The sequence below is a fragment of the Furipterus horrens genome, unplaced genomic scaffold (genome assembly GCF_987537825.1).
Source record: "Furipterus horrens unplaced genomic scaffold, mFurHor1.1.pri manual_scaffold_2, whole genome shotgun sequence".
In the NCBI taxonomy this organism is placed as follows: Eukaryota; Metazoa; Chordata; class Mammalia; order Chiroptera; family Furipteridae; genus Furipterus; species Furipterus horrens.
Window position 1 is genome coordinate 170,447,264 of NW_028327172.1, and position 21,922 is coordinate 170,469,185.

Consider the following 21,922-nt stretch of genomic DNA (forward strand, 5'->3'; position numbering starts at 1 on the left):
TTTGCTGAGCTCCTAACTGTTCACAGCACCTTTCAATTTAGTTCAAGGAGTCAGAAACATTCCAGAGTCAGAGTTTCCACCCTTGAAGAGCTCTGATTTAATAACACAAGACGACCCAAATTTAACACATCACAGTTCTCTCTCTTCCTTTAAAAGCAAAACAGAGACTGAAAAACAAAAATCAAAACTCATTTTTCTGGACAGCTGCTTTGGGGTGACTGCTACTACCATCTGCTTCTCCCCGCACAGGGCAGCCCCACACCCGAGATCCAGGGGGCAGCACTGGGCATGTGACAACATCTCATGCCACTCATTTCCACGGAAGTTCTGGAGATCACTGGTCCTTCCCAAAATTTTTGTTTCTATGAATTCAGGTAGGATTGGTGTAGTGAAAGGAACACTTGACTCAAGGACAGTTAGGAGAACTGAATTTGAATCCTGGCCCAGTCACGTAAGTCAGAATTTGAGTAGTCACATGATCTCTCTGGGCCCATTCTTCACCTGCAGAACAGATAGCTACAAGCTCACCTCAGTCTCTAGCTCCATCCTTGGAACATGTATATACTCAATGAATCTCATGTGAATAGGAATCTCATTTCTTTTGCACAGGGTAATTGTAATAAACAATTTGCATGGTGTAATAAACTAAAAGGACCCTGAAAGATTGCCTCTCTTGCACCTAGTTTATACCTAAGAGCTCTTAAAGTCAGAGTAGTTAAGTGACATAGTCTGTCAGTGACAATGGCAGGCCCACACCAAGTATAAACTGGTCTACATGTTTTTAGGCCTGAACTTCCTGAAACTTCCCACATATATTTCTGCCAGTTGAATTTTTAGCATTTCCTTCCTCTGATCAAAAGCCTTTTGTGACTACCAATGACCCAGTAAATAAAGTAAGTCGTCTCATCCTCTTATTCAGGGTCCTCTAACACTTATCCTGAAACCTTCCTTCCTGCTTTTTCTTCAGTGTTCTGCTCCAGGCAATCTGGGATCCACCAGACTAGGTTATTTGCCATGCTGGGTACATGCTAAATTGTGAACTCCATGAGGAAGTGACTATTTTATTTGTGGACAAATCCCCAGTACTTAGCCAGATGCCCGACCCATCGTAAAAATTCAATAAACATTTGTTGAAGATGGTGGGCATTCTTCATTATGATAACTATAACAACAACAAAAAGAACAATAGCAAAATGGTAATACTAATGATAACAGTAAATCATAGTAAAGTAACAACCATCAAGATCAACTGAGCCATTGCTCAATAGCTACTTTGCTGCAAATTTATTATCTCAACTAAATTTGACAATAACACTGACATATGGATACTGTCCTTTCCCTATTTTACTGATGAGAAGGCCGAGACTCAGAGAAATTAAATAGCTTCCCTGGAATTGGCTGGCTGACTGTCATTCACTTATTCAACGGTTGTTATTGAGGCTCTGTTCTAGGGGTTGGATGTAACGTACATCTTCCCCTTTCCTTGCTTTCATGGAGCTGACAGCCTAGTTGCAGAAAGGATACACCTCCTCACAAAATAAATAAGAGAAAGTAAGAAAGTGGTAAGTGATTTAAAGGAAAATAAAGCAGGGTGAAGGGATATATATGCCTTTAGTTCAATGAAACAAAACAGGGGTAGAATTTTTACATGTCACGTTTATCAGCATATAGATGGCATTTGAAGTCATGAGACAGCATGAGATCATCTCAGGAATGAGTGTGGAGAGAAGAGAGAGTGTGAGTGTAGAGAGGCCAGGGAGAGGGGAGGGCAGTACTGGCCCTGGGGTGCTCCCATGTAGGAAGATGAGGGTTGAAATACAGCAACAGAGATAAGAGGGAGCAATCAGCTAGGTCAGTGAAGAACCAAGAAAGAATATGTCCTAGCGTTCAAGTGGAGGCAGTGTTTTAAAGATGAGGGCCGTGACCATCAGTGAGAAACGCTGCTGATAGGTCAGGCCAAGCCAGGCCTAAGAATTAACCTCAGTTGTGGCAAAGTGAAGGGCACTGGATACTTTGACAAGAGCAGTTTTGGTGCTTACAACTGCTGAGTGCATTCTGAAGCCAGGTGTGTACAGCATTAACTACCATGCCACTGGTTCCCGACCTTTGCACACAGGGGTCCCAACTGCCTCCTTAGGCCCAAGTTTCCTTCATCTCCTACAACTTGGCACCATCATGAAATCTTCCCTATTTCCTGTACTCAAATTTAAGGCCATTAACCTTGTTTTAGAAATACTCAATGAGTGAGTGGATGAGTTCTTGGATTAATAGAAATATGCTGTGTGAACCCACACAGAATAAGACAAGATACTAAACAACTGTGTAATATTATTACTGTCACTGTTAAGCCAGCACAAAATCTCTAGACAAAAACATCCCCAAATAGTAACCTGTGAGCATAGTCAAGGGTGCTGCTCAGTGTGCAGGGCTGAGAGAGGAGCAGGGTGACAGTACTGGGTGCTCAAAGAAGACTTGACTGTGATTTTAAGGGTCTGAACTCTGGGCCTAGCCCTGCCACTAAGTGGTGTGACTGTGGGTGAGGCACTCCAAACTTCTGGGGCATAATTTCATCACCTTGGAAATGAATAGACTGTATCACATCTGCTCAAAGATCTGTCCATCCACCTTGGTTCATTCTCATTCATATTAAGAGTGACTTAAGCCTTTTTTTCCTACTTAAACTATGAAATCTCATAAGATAGGTCTTAAACTTCTTATACTTCTTTGCATCAAGCACAGGAGCCTGGAAGATGCATAATAAATTATTTTTCTTTTAAAAAGCTTTTATTAAAGGTCTTTATAGTGCCATATCGAGACTCCAGATCCAGCTGCCAATGAGACCCTGTTATGCTGTGGGTACTTGCTGCGGCATGGCAGGCAGCTCTGGCTTCCCACCCTTCTGTTTCGAGATGGGGGTGGTAGGCAATATCTCATCTTTGAGTTGCACAATGCTCACGCGGTCGGCAGGGGCTTCTTGGGGCCTTTCTTACCACTTGGGTCTCAAGGAAGCATGATCCTCACGTTGATGCCCAGCACTCTCTGCCTGAGCAGCCCATGGTGCATGGCAGTATCAATGCAGTAAACAGGGTCCCCACTGTGGATCATCAGACCATCAAGAAACTTCATGGATTTAGCCCTCCGTCCTCAAAGTTTCCCAGACACCATGACCTTGCAGTCTTTGGCCCCACTCTCTGTAGCAGGCCCTCCTGGAGTTTGTAACTCAGAGACTACCTGGGCAATGCCATATAGACCTGGCTGGCCGCCTTTTCAACATAAAGCTCTACACTCTCCTCAGGGAAGCCAAGCCTCTTCTGAACCACAGCAGTCAATTCCTGTATCCATCGGCCCTTCTCACCAAGAATGTTCTGCATCCTGATGGCCAAGATAATAATTTCTGCCCTGGTTAGGGTAACTCAGACCTCAACTCCAGAGTAGCCATCTTCAGCCAGTTCTCGAGTGAGAAACTTGTTCGGTTCACTTTTGAAGATGCCATCAGCAACAAACTTCCTCTTCCTGGAAATTTGCACAGCCGTCTTTATAATAAATGTTTTTTGATTTACTAGATCATAAGGGATAAGTCCTGTTTGGTCTATGAAACACAGTCTGGCTCAGTGATCTCTCTTTAACCTGCCATGCTTATCTTTCCTCCTATCCTTCAATCATTCCTTCATTCATTTACTCTGGAGTTCCTACCGGCTACAATATTCCTTAGAACTATAAAAGGTCATGATGCAGCTCTGACGCCAATTTTGTGCCTCTTGACCCTGCTGGCTTAGAGTTGAGGAAGTCAAGACTCATGGTCTAAAACACAAACCAGAATATTAGAACAGAAATGTTTTGGATACTCTGGGTCATGAGATGACAGCACTTGCAAAAAGCACTAAGAGCTATCAGATTATGGAGATTCTTGCATAGTGAGCTCAGAGTTTGTATCTGGAGCACAGTGGAGTGGGCAGAAAGCAAAGGGAGGTCAGTTAGAAAAGTGAAGCAATGGTGCATGCAGGTGGTGATGAGGGCCTGAACCAGGAAAGAGAGATGGGCCACTGCATGCAAGCCTGAACTTTGATAACACCTTTGTTAGGGACAGTGCTTCAGACACTGAGCCAAGTGAACACCCACTCTGCTCCAGGTTCCTAGACTAGACTAGAGATGTTACCTGCATGCTGGGAGCATGGAAAGTATCAGGCAGAGGCGGGGGTGTGAGGATTGGGACAGGGGCAGAGACAAAGACAGAAACACATCTAAATGCAGTGTGCTAAGTGCTGGCTGGGGGGTATAAACAGGTGCTAATGGGATGGGGGCTGCACAGAGGAATCCGCATTTGTGTCTGGTGTGCCAGGTTTCTTCCCTTTGCCTCTCCAGATCCACTTTCCATTCCTCTCCATGATGCTCTATGACCAGGCCTCTAGGAGTCTGACCCATTTGGACCATGTCAATGGATTTCCTTGTCCTTGGCTTCTGGCTGCATATCAGAGGGAACGGGAAGAGTGAGGGCAGAGTACTGATTCCCTTCACTCTCAGGAGGTTAAACTTGGGTGACTTGTGTCTCTCAACTAAGAGTCACCGCCCCTTCTCAAGGTAGTCTGTTCTATTCTCCAAGACCCTCTCGTCTGAATTCTGGCTACTCTTCTCTTTTCCTAGGCCTGTCTCATAACAGCTCTGCTGTTATGATCCCCTGTGGTTCCCCTGTACCCCAGCCAAAGCTTTGTAATTAATTCCTTTAACTCTCTTTGATAACACCTCCCTTTCTTCTTGGGACTTTCACTGATAAACTGGGTCTTTGAAATAAGAATTTGAAATTCTTTGGGACTTTATTCGTTAGTAAACTGTGAACTCTTCTATGAGGAATCATGTCTTGTTAATCTTAGCTTTATCTCTCCCTCCACGGTTGACTACAGTTTCTATTCATAGTAATTGTTTAATGTTTGTTAAAAGATATTAATTCCTCCTTACAGCCATTCTTTTGACCCCAGGTGGTCATGCTGTGGCTCTGTCCCTGCAAATTCCCCTCTCAGTCTAAACCCCCAGACAGGACTACCCAGGGGAGGGGCTGCAGCTCCGTGTTCTGCCTTCACCTTCTGGCTGCTCTCATTTCACTGTTTCTTAATCAAGATTCCAAATGTTCCCACTAAATCCTTTTCCTGCTCAGTGCCCTAACGATTATAGTCACCATGCCAATGCCAGATGCAAGTGACCTCAGAAAAGATCCTAAATCTCTCTCTATCATAATTTCCAAGATTGTAAAATCAAGATAAAAAAAATACTAACTTCATAGGGTTGCTGGGAAAATAAAAACAAATGTGACGTCCTCTAAAATTTATTGTCTTTCCCATGGAATAGATCAATGACTACAAGGAATAAACAAGTTCTCTACACCTCTACCCTACTTTTTTGACTGGTTTCCATTAATACTTTGTTAGTACATTGAGCAAAATTATAACAATTGACATCTCCTGAGCACTTACACCCTGTCAGAAACTGTTCTAAGCACTTAATATATAGTTTCATTTAATCTCCACGAGAACCATAAGCCAAAGAACCTATTTTATTCCCCTTTTACAGAGAGGATGAATAAGGGCACAAAGAGATAAAGTAACTTGCCCAAGGTCAGGATTCAGAATTGAAACCTAGGAAGCTTAACCAAAAGCCGTGCTATTAATCCTTTTACTTACATAGTCTTATTCATTTACATCCCCTGTGACATATGTAAAGAGAAACCATAAAGTTGGCAATTGGCCACAATTAATGAGCTATCATGTGGAAATTACTGTGTGACTATAAATAAAGTTTGCACTCTTGTGGAAATTCTTGTGAATTATACTTCAGCTCAGATATTACACTCCAAAATCCGAAGTTTATTGATTGTGTTTGGTTAACTGAACTGCTTTCTTAACATCTCCACATAGCCAAGAATGCTAGCAGTGTTCTAGGCTGAGACTCACCTGAACTTAGGGCATGCTCCATTTCTCGCATAATCACCCTGGGCGGGGCGGGAGTGGTCTCCATATCTACCGTAGTACAGGTGGATTTGGCTGGCACAGTTGTTTGGGGTGTTGTCTCCATGGGCACCAGCTCTGAGTGGGCATGTGAAGTGGGGGTGCGGCTAGAGCTGTGCTCCTGTGCTGGGGACTCTGGTGTGGTTGAGGCTCCTATGGTCATGGTGCTGGTCTCAGTGGAGTTCTGGTCGGTGCTATCAGAGACAGAAGGAACCTCTGGTGGTGAGGTTGATAGGGCTGGAGGTGATGAAGCTGGAGCCTGAGGGGAGGTGAGTGCAGGAGACTCAGTAAGGGACTGTGACCCTGTGGCTGGCTCACTTGCTTCTGGAGTGTCTGAGCTGTATTTCGTGGGCATGGGTGTTAAGTAGACCTCACTGCTTGCTGAGAAGGGATCTAGGCTTGTGCTGTCCCAAGTCAAGGTGGTCTGCTCTCTGGGCTCTTCAGAAACATCCTCAGGGGGTAGAGGTGTCTCCAGTGACGACACTGGAACTGGGAGCACCGAGTTGCTGGGTGTGCCACTGGTAGAAGAGGCAGAAGGGCTTTGTGGAGAGCTCGTCCAGAAGGCCGTTGGTGAGATGATCTTTTCAGGCAAAGAAACAGGCAAGAGGGCTGATGTAGGCACGCTCTGTACCCTCAGTCCTGTGGAAGAGCCAGTACAAAAGTGGTTAATGTGTGAAAACTCGACAGGAAAGGCTAGCTTACAGCATGTCCACAGGTTTTTTTTTTTTTTTTTTTTATCATTTTGCATTGTGCTTCCTCAATTGTGAAGGTGACTCTTGAATAGGTTTCTTCCCACTAATTGCTCTTCCCTTCCTTTGTGGCTATCAGTAAAAAACAGCCTAGGGGCTCAGTAGGAGCAATTAGTGGATCAGTCAAAATAAGTCTAGCCAACCCATGAAAGGAACTAATCTTGTCTCCTACTTGCTTCAAACCATGCCCTTAAAAAGTGAGACTCTCTCTGGGGCTGACTATGGGAATTTGTCTGGACTGCTGAGGGCCCTCTTCCACAGATCTGTGGGGATGCCTGGTGAGTCTGTTGGGTTGGGGAAAGCATGGTTGGTGAATGGAAAACTGGAGAGCTTACTGACTGGCTCTTTACTGTCAGAGGAACTCAGTCATTGGCTGTTTTCTGCCCCAGTTTGTGAAAATATGTTTACGCACAAGGATGCAAGGTCTCTGAGCTTGCTTGCTGGGGTGAATAAAGGTGTGAGCACATTTCCCCTGCAGAGGAGGAAAGGTAGGAGGTTCCAGAATAAAAGCTGAGAGGCGAATCTGAGATTTGGATATATTTTCTGAAACTGGAATTCAGTTCTTCCAAATTTTAGCCTGGGGTCTTTAGGATCATATCATTTTGCAGAATGTTCTTCATATTTTGTAAAATTTAGAATTAACTTTCTTCTTCCTTCCTCCTTCCCTCCATTTACTAACTCAGTTCAATTAATTAATTAATATAAGTATTTAATAAATGGCTTGTATGTGCTAGCACTCTGCTAGATACTGGGTTTATGATTTGATTTCTTTTATGTAAAACATTCTTTGATTGGCTCTCCCTGTCCCTTACCATTTCCCAAGAAGCTTTTCCCCTAGTCACTACCAGTCAGTGGATGGCACCCCCTTTCACTCTGCTGCTCAGTTAAAAACTGAAACATCACTCTTCACACCCCATATCAAATCCGTCGGCAAGTCATGATGACTCTACCTTGAAAATATATCCCAATCCAACCACTTTTCATCACCTGCCCCATTATCTTAACATCACCAGTCACTCACCTAGACAATTGCCGGTCTCTTAATTGGTCTCCTGGCTTCCAGGTTTCCTCCCTTTGAATCTACTTTTCACCTAGTAGCCAGTATGAGCTTTCAAATTGGTGAATAAGATCATGTTCTTTAATTAATCAAAATCCTTTAAAGGCATTTTGTTGCAGTTTGAACAAAATCCCAAAGTAATCCCCTATGTCATCTCATGTTAAAATATACATAATATGACATTTACCATTTTAACCATTTTAAGTGTTCAGTTCAGTGCCATAAATATATTCACATTATTGTTCAGCCATAATCATCATCCATCTCCAGAACCTCTTCACTTTCCCAAACAAACTCTGTACCCTTTAAACAAAAAATCTCATTCTTTCTTTTCCATATCCCCTGGAAACCACTATTCTACTTTCTATCTCTATGACTTTGACTGCTCTAAGTATCCCATGTAAGTAGAAATCATACAGTATTTGTCCTTTAATGACAGGCTTATTTCACTTAGCATAATGTCGCCAAGATTTATCCATGTTATAGCATCTGTCAGAATTTTCTTCCTTTTTAAAGCTGAATAATATTCCATTGTATGTATAGGCCTCATTTTGTTTATCCATTCATTCACTGATGGGCTTTGAAGGGTGCTTCCACCTTTGGGCTACTATAAATAATGCTGTTATGGATATGAGTGTACAAATATCTCTTTGAAGTCCTGCTATCAGTTATTTTGGGTCTATATACACACAGAAGTGGAAGTGATGGATCATATAGTAATTGCGAGTTTATTTGTTTAGGAACTGCCATGTTCTCTGCTCCTTTTTATTTTTCATAAAATCATTTATTACTGAAATTACAAATAATTTATTTACTTAGTTACTATCTCTTTCTTCTACCAGAGTGTAAGCTGCATAGGGTGCAGGGACCTTGACCATTCACTACTATTGTCCCCAAGCGTAGGACAGTTCCAAGGTCATAATAAGTACTCAGTAAGTACTTGTGGAAGGGAAGAAGAAAAGAAGGAAGGAAAGAAGGAAGGAAGGAAGGAGTGGACAGGTAGGAAAAATTAATTAATAACTTCATTAAAAATTACTCCAGAATCTCTAGTCTCTTCTACATACCACTCAGTGTGGTCACATCCATCAGAGTGGCCTCAGGGATGACTGCCTACCTGGTGTTACATGAGGTCAGGAAACTTGCTTAAAAAGTCAGGGGGATTGCTGGAGGGAAGGGGGCCAGGCAGAGGGGGGCAAAGGGGGAAAAAACAGGACAACTGTAACAGCATAATCAATAAAATATACTTTTAAAAAAGTCAACCTCACTCTGTCACTCTACAACAACAAATCCCTATGTCTGCTGTCTTATTAGGTTTTCAACTATTTAACCCTCTGCACCCTAAGAAGATTTCTTTGGTAGCGTATAGAACATGGCCAACTATGATCAAGATTCAAGAAATAAAACATGGGCTAGATTCCAGCACAGAAGAAGGGAGAAAAGATGTATAAGGGTCATTCAGATACTTGGGGTAAAACTGCTTCCTTCTTCATTCAGCCACACAATAGATTCAGTAACTGATAGAAAGTTCTGCCCAGAATCTATGCTGAAAACATAGTTTGCTCATTATTTAACTAAATTTAACATTTGGATTGTTATCAAAATAATTGGTTTTCTTTTATTTAAAAGGAGTTGGTCAAGACCATAAACTACAAGAGTCATTCTCTAGTAAACATGAGGGTGATCCTCTCAAATTAGGCCTCATAATAGTCCATGTTGCTATGGTAGACTTTTTGCAGCTGTGAAGTGTCAACAATCTTAGAATGAATATACAGCAAAAGATTTTTGAAATATGGGCTGAACAACAATTGGAACAAATGTAATTAAAATAATAAGGTCACATATATCTTTATTTGTGACATTTAGAGCTTACTGACTCTGCATCCCAGTAGTTCTCATGGCTTATTAAATATTTTGAGGCCAAAGAAACAAAAATACAATGTTTACTATTGTTGATAGTATATATAATAGATGGACAGATGGAGGGAGAGAGAGCCTCAGTCTAGTAGCTGAGTCAGTCTTTGGAAATCTAGGGTAAATGAGAAATGGATCATATACAAAGGAGCATTCATTCATTCATTCATTCATTCATTTCATTCATTCATTTCATTCATTCATTCATTTCATTCATTCATTCATTTTCATTCATTCATTCATTTAAGCCTCTATTAATGTCTGTGGCCTTCCCCTCAGAGAGTTCACTATCTAGGCAGACAGAAAAGGCACCATCTTTTTGTAATATGATATGACAAATGCCTTATGGAAGTCAAAGCAAGGTGCAATGAAAGCCCTGAGGGAAGAAGAATGAATATATTCTGTAATGGGACTATGGAATGAAAAAATATACAAATATAATTTAAAAATGATATTTAGAAAAGTCACAGAAGAGAAGACATTTGAGTTGGTTTTGAAAGGATGAGAACATACAACATGTCATCTAAGATATATGATGTATAGAGTGACACTTGCATTATCATTTCCAGTGGAACTAAAAGTTGTACCATGGAAATTATTATAGTGCTAAAATGACATGCTTCAGGAATTCATTTTTCTGCAGAGGACACTCATTTTCTTATTTAATTCTAACTAATATACTTTTAAATCTCCTACCCTTCTTACTCCAAAGCTGGTCATTCATTTTCCATGACTACCTCATACGTACTTATTTAAAGTACTTTACAGTTTAGTTCAGGCAATTCTTACTCCTAACAAAACAACCATGTGTGAAATCATGTAACAATATTGGTTATCTTCCCTTGAACAATTAACATCAAAACTTAATGTTTAATTAAACATTAAAAATATGGATGCCTCTGCTTTTCCTTATTTGATGACACATTCTGTTCCTTTGACTGCATGAGGGTCATCTTCTTTCAGTATGAAAATATCCAAGGCTCAGGCATCATGGTTATCCTGGAGAATGCTTGCTATACGAGTTTGCTCTGGCTGCCAGTACAAAATACTGTAGACTGGGTGGCTTTAACAACTGAGGTGGAGGACAATTTAGTTTCTAGTGAGAGCTCTCTTCCTGCCTTCTAAGTGATTGCCTTCTAGCTGTGTTCTTGAGTGGCCTTTCCATGTGTGTTCTTGGGGAGGGAGGGAAAGAGTGTGCAACCTCTCTGGTGTCTTTTCTTATAAAGACACTGATCTCATCATGAGGGACCCACCCTCATGACCTCACCTAACCCCAATTACTTCCTCAAAGCCCCATCTCCATATGCCATCACATTGAGTATTGAGGCTTCAACATTCAGAATCGCTAAGAAAAAATTATTTCTGCCTTCTCATATGTAGGACTTGTGTTTCTATAGGAATACCAAACTGAATAATCAAACAGCAAAGAATGTATATATTTCTTTTGGATATCAAAAAAAAAAAAAAGAAGAATTAGAGCTAAAGAGGGCTTAAGTGATGAGTGAGTATAGCCCCTTATTGGATAATGAGGGAACAAACATAGAGAGGGGAAGTTATGTGATTGAACATAAGCATCTAAAAATATTTGGGCAGTGTTGTCTGGAAAAAATTGTGTAAGGACAGGGTCAGAACTAGAATTCCTACCCCCTGACTCCTACCTCTCACCTCCCACCCCACACTGTGCCCTGGGCTTGCAAAGGCTGGTAGAACATACTGTAGCAACTACCATTACAGAGCAAGCAAGGAGGAGCCCACATGAGACTGGGCCACTGAAGAAGTTAAAATAAGGTAGTACCCCATACACCTTCCCACCCAAAGTAGAGTCACCTTCCTTTGAAGAAAAGAATCAGTTCTAATATTTCCTTGCGAAATGGCAGAAGAAAGAAAATGAATAAATTGAACCCATTAACCTCTAAAGTAGAGGTGAATGAGCCTTGTCCCAAAACAGAGAGACATTGCCAGATATGACATGCTCTGTCTGGGCAGTGACAGACCCACAGGCCTGAAATAGATTGACTCAAGGAAGGAAATCTCTTTGACTTGCCCAAATGAGAGATCAAGGGCTATGATGGCCAACTACATCTGAAACTTCTCCCTATAAGTTTACGAATGACCCTTTTGCCTGAAGTTTGGTCAGCTTTTATGTTGCAAGAATAGCTGACAAATTGTTTGCTGTTCAGAAGAAAATCAGATCTGTAGTTGTATAGAAAATTATTCATTTCCATATATATTGATTGTCCTTTATGAGGGAGACCAGTATCACAGTTTATGTCTCTCTGATAATACGAAAGAATTGTGTCTGGCTTGATCCTTGATTTCTTGCCTTGCCAGGAGGAGGGATTTGGGGGCTGATGACTGAGACAGGTCGGTGAGTTCTCCCAATGATGAGAGGACTTACAGGACATTCTAGGCTAGCGAGTCTGCATTTTGCAAGTGTTCTTGGTCAGACTGGTTGTCAAGAATATGAGTCTGCAACACTGACAGCCGGTGGACAGTGAGTGCCTTGAACTGTCACCTTTTCCTGGGTTTCATCAGCAGCAACCTGGACCAGCGCCAGTCCCAGGCAGCCTGACTACCTGTGTTGCTCTTCATCTGTTCTCTCTGCCCCCACCCCCCCACCCCCAACATGTCCTTTCCTGTCCTTGGCTTGTCAAGTACCTGAGAAAACATGTGATAAAGCTTTGGCAAATTCAGTGAAACTCGATCAAAACGCAGTCAAAGCCTCTACTGTTGCTGCCAAGTCAGCCCCAAGTGCTGCCTGTGGTCTCAGTGGATCGTGCCAGGCCAGCCTGGCAGAGGCCCCACAGATGCTGGAGGTCTTCATGCTAAGTAACTACTAACAGTTACTCCACACAGCCACCCTGGGAGCTCCTTGAAAGGCCACTGGACCATATTGCTCCCCTGCGAGAGCTGAAGGGAGGAAAGGAAGCCTGAACTGGCTTCTCCTTGCTTTGAGGAAAAAACTTTAAATCCTCGCTGAGGCTTAGAGGGCTCTCTGTGATCCAACCCCAGTCTGCCTCTCCAACCTTGCTCACTACCAGGTCCTCAAACACACTAGGCTCTTTATTTCTTCTACCTAAATAACTCTCCCTCTTCTCTTTGCCTGAGTTATTCCTATTTATCCTTCCAGTGTTAGTTTAAGGGCCTTTGCTGATTTTCCTGCTAAACCCGCTCCTCCTTCCCTCAACCCTTATGTGTTCAAAGCATGTTGTATAACTCCATAGCACTGAAACTGGCATGTATCAATAACTATGTAATTGTTTATAAGAAGCTTTGTTTCATTCTTGCCTCCTGCTATAGAATCTAGGATTCATGCAGAACAGAGACTTAGGGATTTGCTCACCATATATCCTCATTGCCTGGCCCATGGTAGAAATTTAAATATACAAGGTCTGTCCAGAAGGTATCCAGCCATGTAATATGAAAAAGAGACATTTATTGAAGAAGATAAAAGAAACATTGTATATAGGACAATGGAAGCTCAGTCCTCTTCAAAGTAGGCACCTTGGGACCTCACACAGTTCCCCCAATCACCATTAGCTGCCCTGTTTTATTTTCCTGAATCTCATCAATGGTCTGAAAGCTCCTCCCTTTTAAAGGTGATTTTAGTTTTGGGAAAAGTCAAAAGTCACAGGGCACCAAATCTGGGCTTTAGAGGGGCAGAGTCACCTGGGTGATTTGATGTTTTGCCAAAAAACTCGGCACGAGATGTGATACATGAGTGGGCACCTTGTGATGAAGCTGCCAATCACCAGTTGCCCATAGCTGAGTCATTTGAATAGTTTCCATGGAGAAATGTTCAAGCTTAATGCAAAATTTGATTCTTTGCTCTATTTGCTCAGTCATTTTTAATGTGACAGCCACATAGGACACATGCTCAGTCAATGGCATTTACCACCCCCGCTGACTAGTAGAGTAAAGTCATCATTGTTCACGCATGCACATTCCAGTCCACTCTCCTTGGCTGTCAGGTTATATGGATGTTGCACAAACTGTTCTCGTTATATTAACAATGGCTGGAATTTTTCTGGACCCACCTCATATTTTTGTGAATGAGCTAAGTGCTGTATGCAGGGCACTACGCTAAGGACTTTACTACATCATCTCATTTATCATAATTACCATTATTCTCTTGGTTTCACAGAAGATAAAACAGCTACTACATGGTATAGCTGAAGCTTGAACCTGAAACTATCTGGCTCCAGGCTAACCTTGTAATCACTCTACTGTATTGTACTGGGAAATGCAGGGTCTTTTTGAAATCTGGGCCCCATGCTTCTAAGGCAATCATCAGTTTTTCTTATTCTTCCCTAATAAATTCTCCGTGTGGGCCAATAGAGTGATCTTTTCAAAAGCTATCTGATCATACTGAACCCTTCAACTTCCCTTTAGTCCTTTAACAGGCTCCCTAATGTCCTACATATGAATCCTGAGCTCCCGGGCATAGCATATGACACCTTTCATGATTCCCTGACCCCACCCATTTATGAGCCCTACAATCTTAGTGATTGGAGTCACTGAATGTTCCTATCTGTCTATAGTCTAATAATCCAACTGTCTACCCGCCTTTGTACCTACTGTTCTTGCCACCCCAATTATGAGAATTCTGGAGCTTTACTGTTTTATGAATATTCTCTAACTTGACAGAGAACTTCTCCTTTGTGTGGCTGTGCACTTCATACAAACTTTAGTTGTAGCACATATTATACTGAGCCAGAATTTTTCTTCATTGTCTCCTGTCAGGCTGGCAGCCCTAATAATAGGGACTGTGTCTTGTTTTTTATGTCTTTTTTGTGTTTTTTTTTTTTAATGCCTGGGACAGAGAAGGTACTCAATAAATATTCACTGAGTAACAACATGGGTTTTCTACCCTTTGGAAAACAGGAGTGTTCTCTGGCTTATATGCTGGGCCATGATAGCAGAAATGCATCCTTCCTTTCTTTGTAAGTTCTGTAAAAACCACCAGCTAATGTGAAATTTTGGATGGGTTTCTAAAAAGACTTTTGCTATGTTTGCTTGCTTGTTTCTACTGCAGAGATTTCTTCTTTCTGTGCATGATATAGACCAGAGTCACCAGCTCTTGAAATTCTTGAAATGCTGACTATTAATCAGTTGGCTCAAACATAGGCTGGACTTACCATCCCAGCACTAAATGGACTAAACTTCAGCAAACATTTCTGAGAGAGAGAGAAATTGAGTAAATGTAATTTATATATATATATATATATATATATATATATATATATATATATATATATATATATATAGTCTTAATATTAAAGCTAGGTCTTAGCATTCTTTAGGTTGACTAAAGACACTTCACTTTTTGGACTCCCACACTTAAAAAAATTCCCTTTGTTGCCTTTGGTTGGGTTGGGGCTGCTAAGGGCCTCCAACACTCCAGAAGGTTCATCTAACATTTGCAAAACCATTACTAATCAGTCTGGTCCCACCATATGGTATTTGAAAGCTATCATATGTCTAGACAGAATGTGTATGCCCCAAAGCCATTTGAACTGTGTTTAAGAAGACACTTATTTGAAGTAGAAAAGCCATATTCTCCTGAGTTTTTTGTTTATGGAAGTGAGATACAATTCTAGTCCAGAAAAAGGAAAAGTGCTCTGTGTTCCAGCTGCTGAGTCAGAGCCTGCAGACCTGGTGTAGGGCTCAGGTTTTCCATCCACAAAACCGGTACTAATGGTATCACAAGGCTCCTGTGGGTGTTGCAAATGCTAATGAGAGAATAAGATTTGGGAAGAATGTTGTACTTCCTGGGAAAAAAATACACCATTTTCTTTCTTTTCCCCAGAAGCAACATCTGTCTTCATCAGTCAAATGCCCCCTACCCCCACCCCTTACCCCAAACTCATTATTGTTAGCTTGGTGGGACTGTGGTAGCCGGAGCCGGCCTCAGGAGGAGGCCCTGCTGAGCAAGGATGCCAACAGATGCCTGAAATTCTGAAAGTATCACATCAGCGGTTCCCAGGGTGGGCAGTGGAGAGAAGGAGAGACCACATAATGGGGGGCTAGTACCTTCTCTTCAACTGCTCTGTGGCTGAAGGTGAATATGGGTGACTGCCTTGGGTAGTGGAATGCCATAAGAAGGCTGGACGCATCCTTCAGGTAGAAGGGTACTTCTGAATAACAGTCAGGTTCTCAGGTTCCCTTTCATGGGCCCAGTTCCAACATTTGAGCAGCCCAGAGCAAGAGTACACACAAGGCCCACACAAAGAATGTTTAAATATAGAACTATTATAAATTAAGATGTATTTGTGACTTGGCTTATGCTTCACCCAGGGCGCTGCAGCCCACTCCCAGAGACCCCTCTAGTGACCTCAAGACTCACAGAACCTGGTATCTCCTGGGGCAGTGCAGGGCAGAGCCAGGCTGGAGCCAGCCTGAGCCCAGGATGGAGGCTGGTGTGGACTCATTTCCCTGGCAGCTTTGGTGGGAAGACTCCTCTTCCTCACGCCTTACTTTTCTGGCAGGATTTTCAGGCATTGCTGAGCATGAGGGCGTGCAGGTAGCACTGTGAGTGACTTGCGGTGACCAACTTTAAACAAAGGCAGGCACTCCTCTGGTGACCCAGAGCTGAGGCTGTGATTCTCTCTTTTCTACACTCCTGTGCTCACTGGCTACACCCTCTGGCCCGGGGACCCAATTCAGCTCCAGGGGCCTCTCCTTTTTGTTCAATCAGTTACTGAAATTTTAAAAAATTTCTCATGAGATTGAAAAGAAAAAAAAAAGGGCTTTGTACTTGGGGGTTTGTAAAATGCAGTCTCTGGCCTGGTCGAGGGTGGGGAGGCATACTCTTCCTTCTATAGCACCTCCTATAGGCCCAAATCACACCATCAAGTCATTTCTCATACCCTGCAACCACGGAAACTACTAGAACTTAAGAAAGCCCATAATATCATCCTGCTGTGATTCTGAGCTTCTTACTTCAAAGGTCTTTGTTTGAGACCTACAATTGCCCAAATGGCTGAGACAGCCCCGCTGCAGCTGTACCACTGCCTCCTCAGAATAAATGAACTTGCTCACTTGTTCCCTCATTTCCTTCAGCTCAGCTGAGAGCCCTGTCCATGACTTCTTGTTCTACAAAGAGCTGTAGGTCTTTAGGTGGTCAGCTGCATGGCAATCTGCCTCTGGAAGGACAGGACTTAGGGGCACCTCAAGCTGATGCTTCCTGGCATTCTTATTGGAGAATTAGTAGGCAGTCTGACTAATTACAGGAAAGTGTCAATGAAACGCAGTCAGATAAATGAAGCTGCTTGCTTCATAACATCATAGTTAACACTTTTCTAATGCTGAATTCTGAGTATTATATAAGCGTTAAGTCAGTCTCCACAATCAACCTAGGGTAAGTATTATTATATATAGTCCTCATTTTAAAGGTAAGCAAACTATACATAAGAATAAACTCAAACTGGATTAAAGACTTAAATATCAGTAATGAAACCATAAAAATCCTAGAGGAAAGGATAAGCAGTAAAATTTCAGATACTTCTTACAGAAATATTTTTGCTTATAGATTTCCTCAGGCAAGGGAAACAAAGGAAAAAAAAAAGAAAAATATCAAACTAAAAAGCTTTTGCACAGCAAAAGAAAGCATTATTAAAATGAAAATAAAACTCATTGTATGGGAGAATATATTTTTCAATGATACATCTGATAAGGGGTTAATTTCACAAATATACAAATAACTTATACTCGTCGTCGTCGTCGGCAGCCGTCCGTCTCGAGAGACGATGGTGTAGCTTCTTAAGAGTCTATCTGCACCGCCGAGAATGGCTGTGCAGTCCGACTCGGGAGTGACACGGTATCTGTCTCCTCCCGTGTTGAATCGACATCTTGCGATGACGCTGGAGTGTCCTCTCCAGTGAAGCTGAAGCTACAGAGCCTGGGCAGGGTGATATGGAGGGTCTGCTGTTGCCCATGCAGCAGACCCCCCCTCTCTTCGCAGCTGAAGGGTCCAAGGGAAAGACGGAGTCAATACAGCTTGGCTTCAGGTGCGCCGCAGGAGTTGCCGGTGATGACTACAACGTCAAACCGCCTTAGGGACTCCGGCTCTGGATTTTCTGTCGGGGTTTACTCCCTTAGCCTTTCCCCTGAAGAGGTATGCCGCAAGGCAGCGGAGGTTTCTTGGAGTCAGAGTTTTCCTTCTCTGATGTGCCCTGACTGGAAGATCGAACCAGCGACACTTAGCTCGCAGGCCGACGCTCAATCCACTGAGCCAAACCAGCCAGAAATAACTTATACTACTCAACACCAAAAAGACAAACAACCCAATGAAAAAATGGGCAAAGGACCTGAACAAACACTTCTTCAAGAAGGATATACAGAGGGTCCATAGGCATATGAAAGAATGCTCAACATCACTAGCCATCAGAAAGATGCAAATAAAAACCACAGTGAGATACTACCTCACACCAGTCACAATGGCCATCATCAACAAATCAACAAACAACATGTGCTGGCGAGGATGTGGAGAAACGGGAACTCTAGTGCACTGCTGGTGGGAATGTAGACTGATGTAGCCATTGTGGAAAACAGTATGGGATTCCACCCCACCCCAAATTAAAAATTGATCTGCTTTATGACCCAGCAATTCCACTTCTGGGAATTTATCTGAAGAAACCCAAAACACTAATTTGAAAGAATATAAGCACCCCTATGATCACTGCGGCATTATTTACAAGAGCCAAGCTGTGGGAACAGCGCAAGTGCCCATCAGTGGATGAGTGAATAAAAGAGCTGTGGTACATTTACACACTGGAATACTACATGGCTATAAAAACAAAACCAAACCAAACCTTACCTTTTGGGACAGTGTGGATGGACCTGGAGAATATTATGCTAAGTGAAATAAACCAATGTCAGAGGAAGACAAATTTCATATAATCTCACTTATATTTGGAGTCCCATGAAAAAAACTGATGAACAAAATAGAAATGGAGGCATGGAAACGTGGAACAGACTTATAGCTTTCAGAGAGGAACATTGTTGTGGGCGCAGATGAAAGAAGGTGAAGGGATGAAGCAAAAAAAGAAAAAAAAATATATATATATATAAAACACATAGACACAGAAAGCAGTGTGGTGATAGCCAGAAGGAAAAGAGGGGCGGGGGGTAGGTGGAGGTGGGTAGAGGGTGGGAAAATGGGGACAGAGAGACTTAGCTTGGGGCGATTGGCACACGATGCAGTGTGCAGACGATGTTTTGTTGTAGTATACACTTGAAACCTGTATGTTTTTTTGAACCAATGTCACCCCAATAGATTTGATAAAAAAATAAAAACATTACTCTTAAATAGAAATAAAAGTAAGCAAACTGAGGCAGAAAAGAGGTTAAATAATTTATCATGACATATAACTGGAAAGTAGTAGAGACTGGATTCAAACCCAAGAAGGCAGTCTATTTCAATGACTTGGCCTCTTAACCATCTTGCTATATATATCCATACAGCTAAGATTCATGGGATACAGGCTAAGGGACTTTGGAAAAATTTTTGCTTACCTATTAGAGGAATATAGAAGAAAGGGAAGTTCTCTTGGTGCCTATTCCTTCCCCCTCCTCCCTGTCTTTAATGTGGATGTGATGTCTGGCACAGTGGCAGTCATATTGTGAAGCCAAGGATGAAAGTCAATCCACTAAGGATCACAAAAGTGAAAAAGAGAAAGAGCTTTCTTCTTGATGTACTGTTGATTCTGCCAAGCTAGGTCTGGGATGCCTGTCTCCAGACTTCCTGTTAAATAAACAGTAAATGCCTTTGGGGATTAAGGCACTGTTGGTCAGGTTTTCTTTTTCTTATAGCATAGATGGAAGGCCATGTACAAAACTTATCACAATGCCTGGCACAAAGTAAGAGTTCAATGAATATTAGGCTATTAGGCTATTATTTTGACCTCTAAGCTCCTTTAATCTGATAACAATTTTCAAGAGGCACTTTTTTAGACTATGGTATCAGCTGTGGCCTCAGGGATAGAGTGCCCCCAACATCCTTCAACAAAGCAAAAGGCAGCTGGACCTGTTCATGCACCCAGACATATACTCTAGGCTGATGCTTATGAAAGCTAAGCTGTCTCACAAATGCACAGAAGACAACAGAAAGGAAGAAAAAAACCCAATGCATGTGATTTTTATTTTTCTGTTTTACTAAAGAATTGTTCAGAAACTTCTGGGACATTTTTCACTATGAGTCTTAGAATGACATGCCTGAGATTGAGTGGCTTCAGTGGGCTGAGGAAGCAGAGGAAATAGCATCCAGCAACAATCGGGGACCTGCACCTTGTCATTATTAGACAAGCTGGCCTGCTTTTATCAGTACTATGAGATACAAGCAAGAACACGCTCACTAGAATGACATCCTACTATTATTTTTAAATTTTAAGCATCACTTATGACTTTACATTTTAAATATTCTATTAGACTTTTTTTTTTTTGTTTAGGTCTAATTCAACCAATACGTATTGGATGCCAGCTCTGACTAAGAGACCCAGGTATTTAAGTGCTATGGAGGAGGGCATACTGGAAGAAAAAGAAATTTGTTTTACATTTCATATAGCCTTTTCATTGACAGCTGCAATTGGGCTTTATTTTTCCCTCATGTATGGTTATGCTTAATGCCTTCTGTACTTGCCCTTTCTGAATAATGACCTGTGATATTGGCACAGTCATGTTTCCTCATCTACCACCTTTCCTCACACAGATCATCTGTTTTGTCAAGTATTGCCTGAATGCTTGTGTTTCACACCCCATGCCCCTAGATTCATATGTTGAAACCTAATACCCAGTGTGATGGAATTTGAAGATGGGGCCTTGGGGAGGTGATTAGGTCTTGAAAGTAGGGCCTTTATGAATGGGATTTGGGCCCTTATAAAAGACACCTCACTGAGCTCCGCAGCAAACTTCCTCCAGGTGAGGACGCCGAAAAAGGTGCTGGCCTTCAACAGAATGAGACCAGGCTTGTGTCTTGATCTTGAACTTCCCAGCCTCCAGAACTGCGAGAAATACATTTCTGTTGTTTATAAGCCACCCAATCTGTAGAATTTTGTTATATCAACCCAAACTCATTAAGACAGACTGGGGTAAACGAGTAGGTGAAAGAGCTTGGTATGCTATTAACTAACGCATTAAAGTAAGGTATTAATTGATTATAATTTCTGCCTTTTAGCTCTTTTTGTCTTCTGTAGACATCTAAATGAGAATGAGTTTTGTTATTTACTTGAGTGCTCCAGGCTGGAAGTGCTGAGGAAGACTATGGAACCCTGAAGTCTCTATCTGGTTTTGTGGGTGTCGTGGCCATAATACCTTCAACAAGCTGCTTCTCCTCTTTAAGATCTAGTTTCCCTGATTATTAACCCTCTCCCCCATAAAGGACCCTCAATCCTGTGCTGGCTGGCCTTTCTGCTGAGGGGGTTTCATTTTCAGAACTAAGACCGGGTGGAGGACGGAGGCTGTGGATGGAGCCATAGTGTACAGCAAGACCCCACTCATCACCAGAGACTCCAGGGGAGGACTTTGTGTTTCATTTTCTTGTGCAATGTGGCCCAAGTCCTGGCATGTTGTCTAAGATAGGCAGACCACCCTAGGGAAGAAGGGAACCATGTACCCATCCTTTCCCTGAATAAGGAGAAGGGGTCCAGGAAATGGGAGCTCAGTGATTAGGAAGCTCCACTTAACATGTGCAAGCTTGTAGCTCACACAAAGGTTTGAAGAACATAAGCTAAGTGGGGGTGGGGAGGGACAAATCTTATTTCCCATTTACATGCCATTAGGGTAAACTATTAAGTTTATGGAGTGAATCCCTTCTGCAGAAATGTTCCTCTTAATGAACTAAATCAGTTGAAATCAATATGAGGAACCATGCTCTATGTAAAAGATGTTGTGGGTAATGAATTTTAATCAAATACTTTTCGTGATGAGGGGAACTGACTGTTTGAAGAAGTTCCATAGTGAATCCTCATTTAATGTGATTAATTACCTCCTAATTTGTCACCTGTGAAAGAAGCTTTCTGATTTTTAATTTGCCTGAAAATCTGGACTCTCTTATGCTCTTGTTTCCTAACACATTCACTACTCCAGAAAGAAGCTGCTTGCTCTCCTTACTCAAGGAGTTTGCATCTCACCTTAAAATAACATAGATCACTACTTGGTCTTCAGGGTTTCATTTGTTAACCAATCTCCAACTGCTGCCCCCCTCAGTATCT

General features: G+C 42.1%; 1 protein-coding gene and 1 pseudogene across 2 annotated transcripts in view; both read right to left on the reverse strand.

Moving 5' to 3' along the window:
* The window catches only part of PARM1 (prostate androgen-regulated mucin-like protein 1), a 102,313-nt gene that overhangs the window by 28,983 nt on the left and 51,408 nt on the right, over positions 1-21,922 (reverse strand). For both annotated transcript variants that reach the window (XM_090266752.1, XM_090266753.1), the window contains exon 2: positions 5,943-6,635. In XM_090266752.1, coding sequence (XP_090122878.1) covers positions 5,943-6,635 — 693 coding nt within the window. The remainder of the gene's footprint in view (positions 1-5,942; positions 6,636-21,922) is intronic.
* Positions 2,802-3,728, reverse strand: LOC150019966 (small ribosomal subunit protein uS3 pseudogene; annotated as a pseudogene).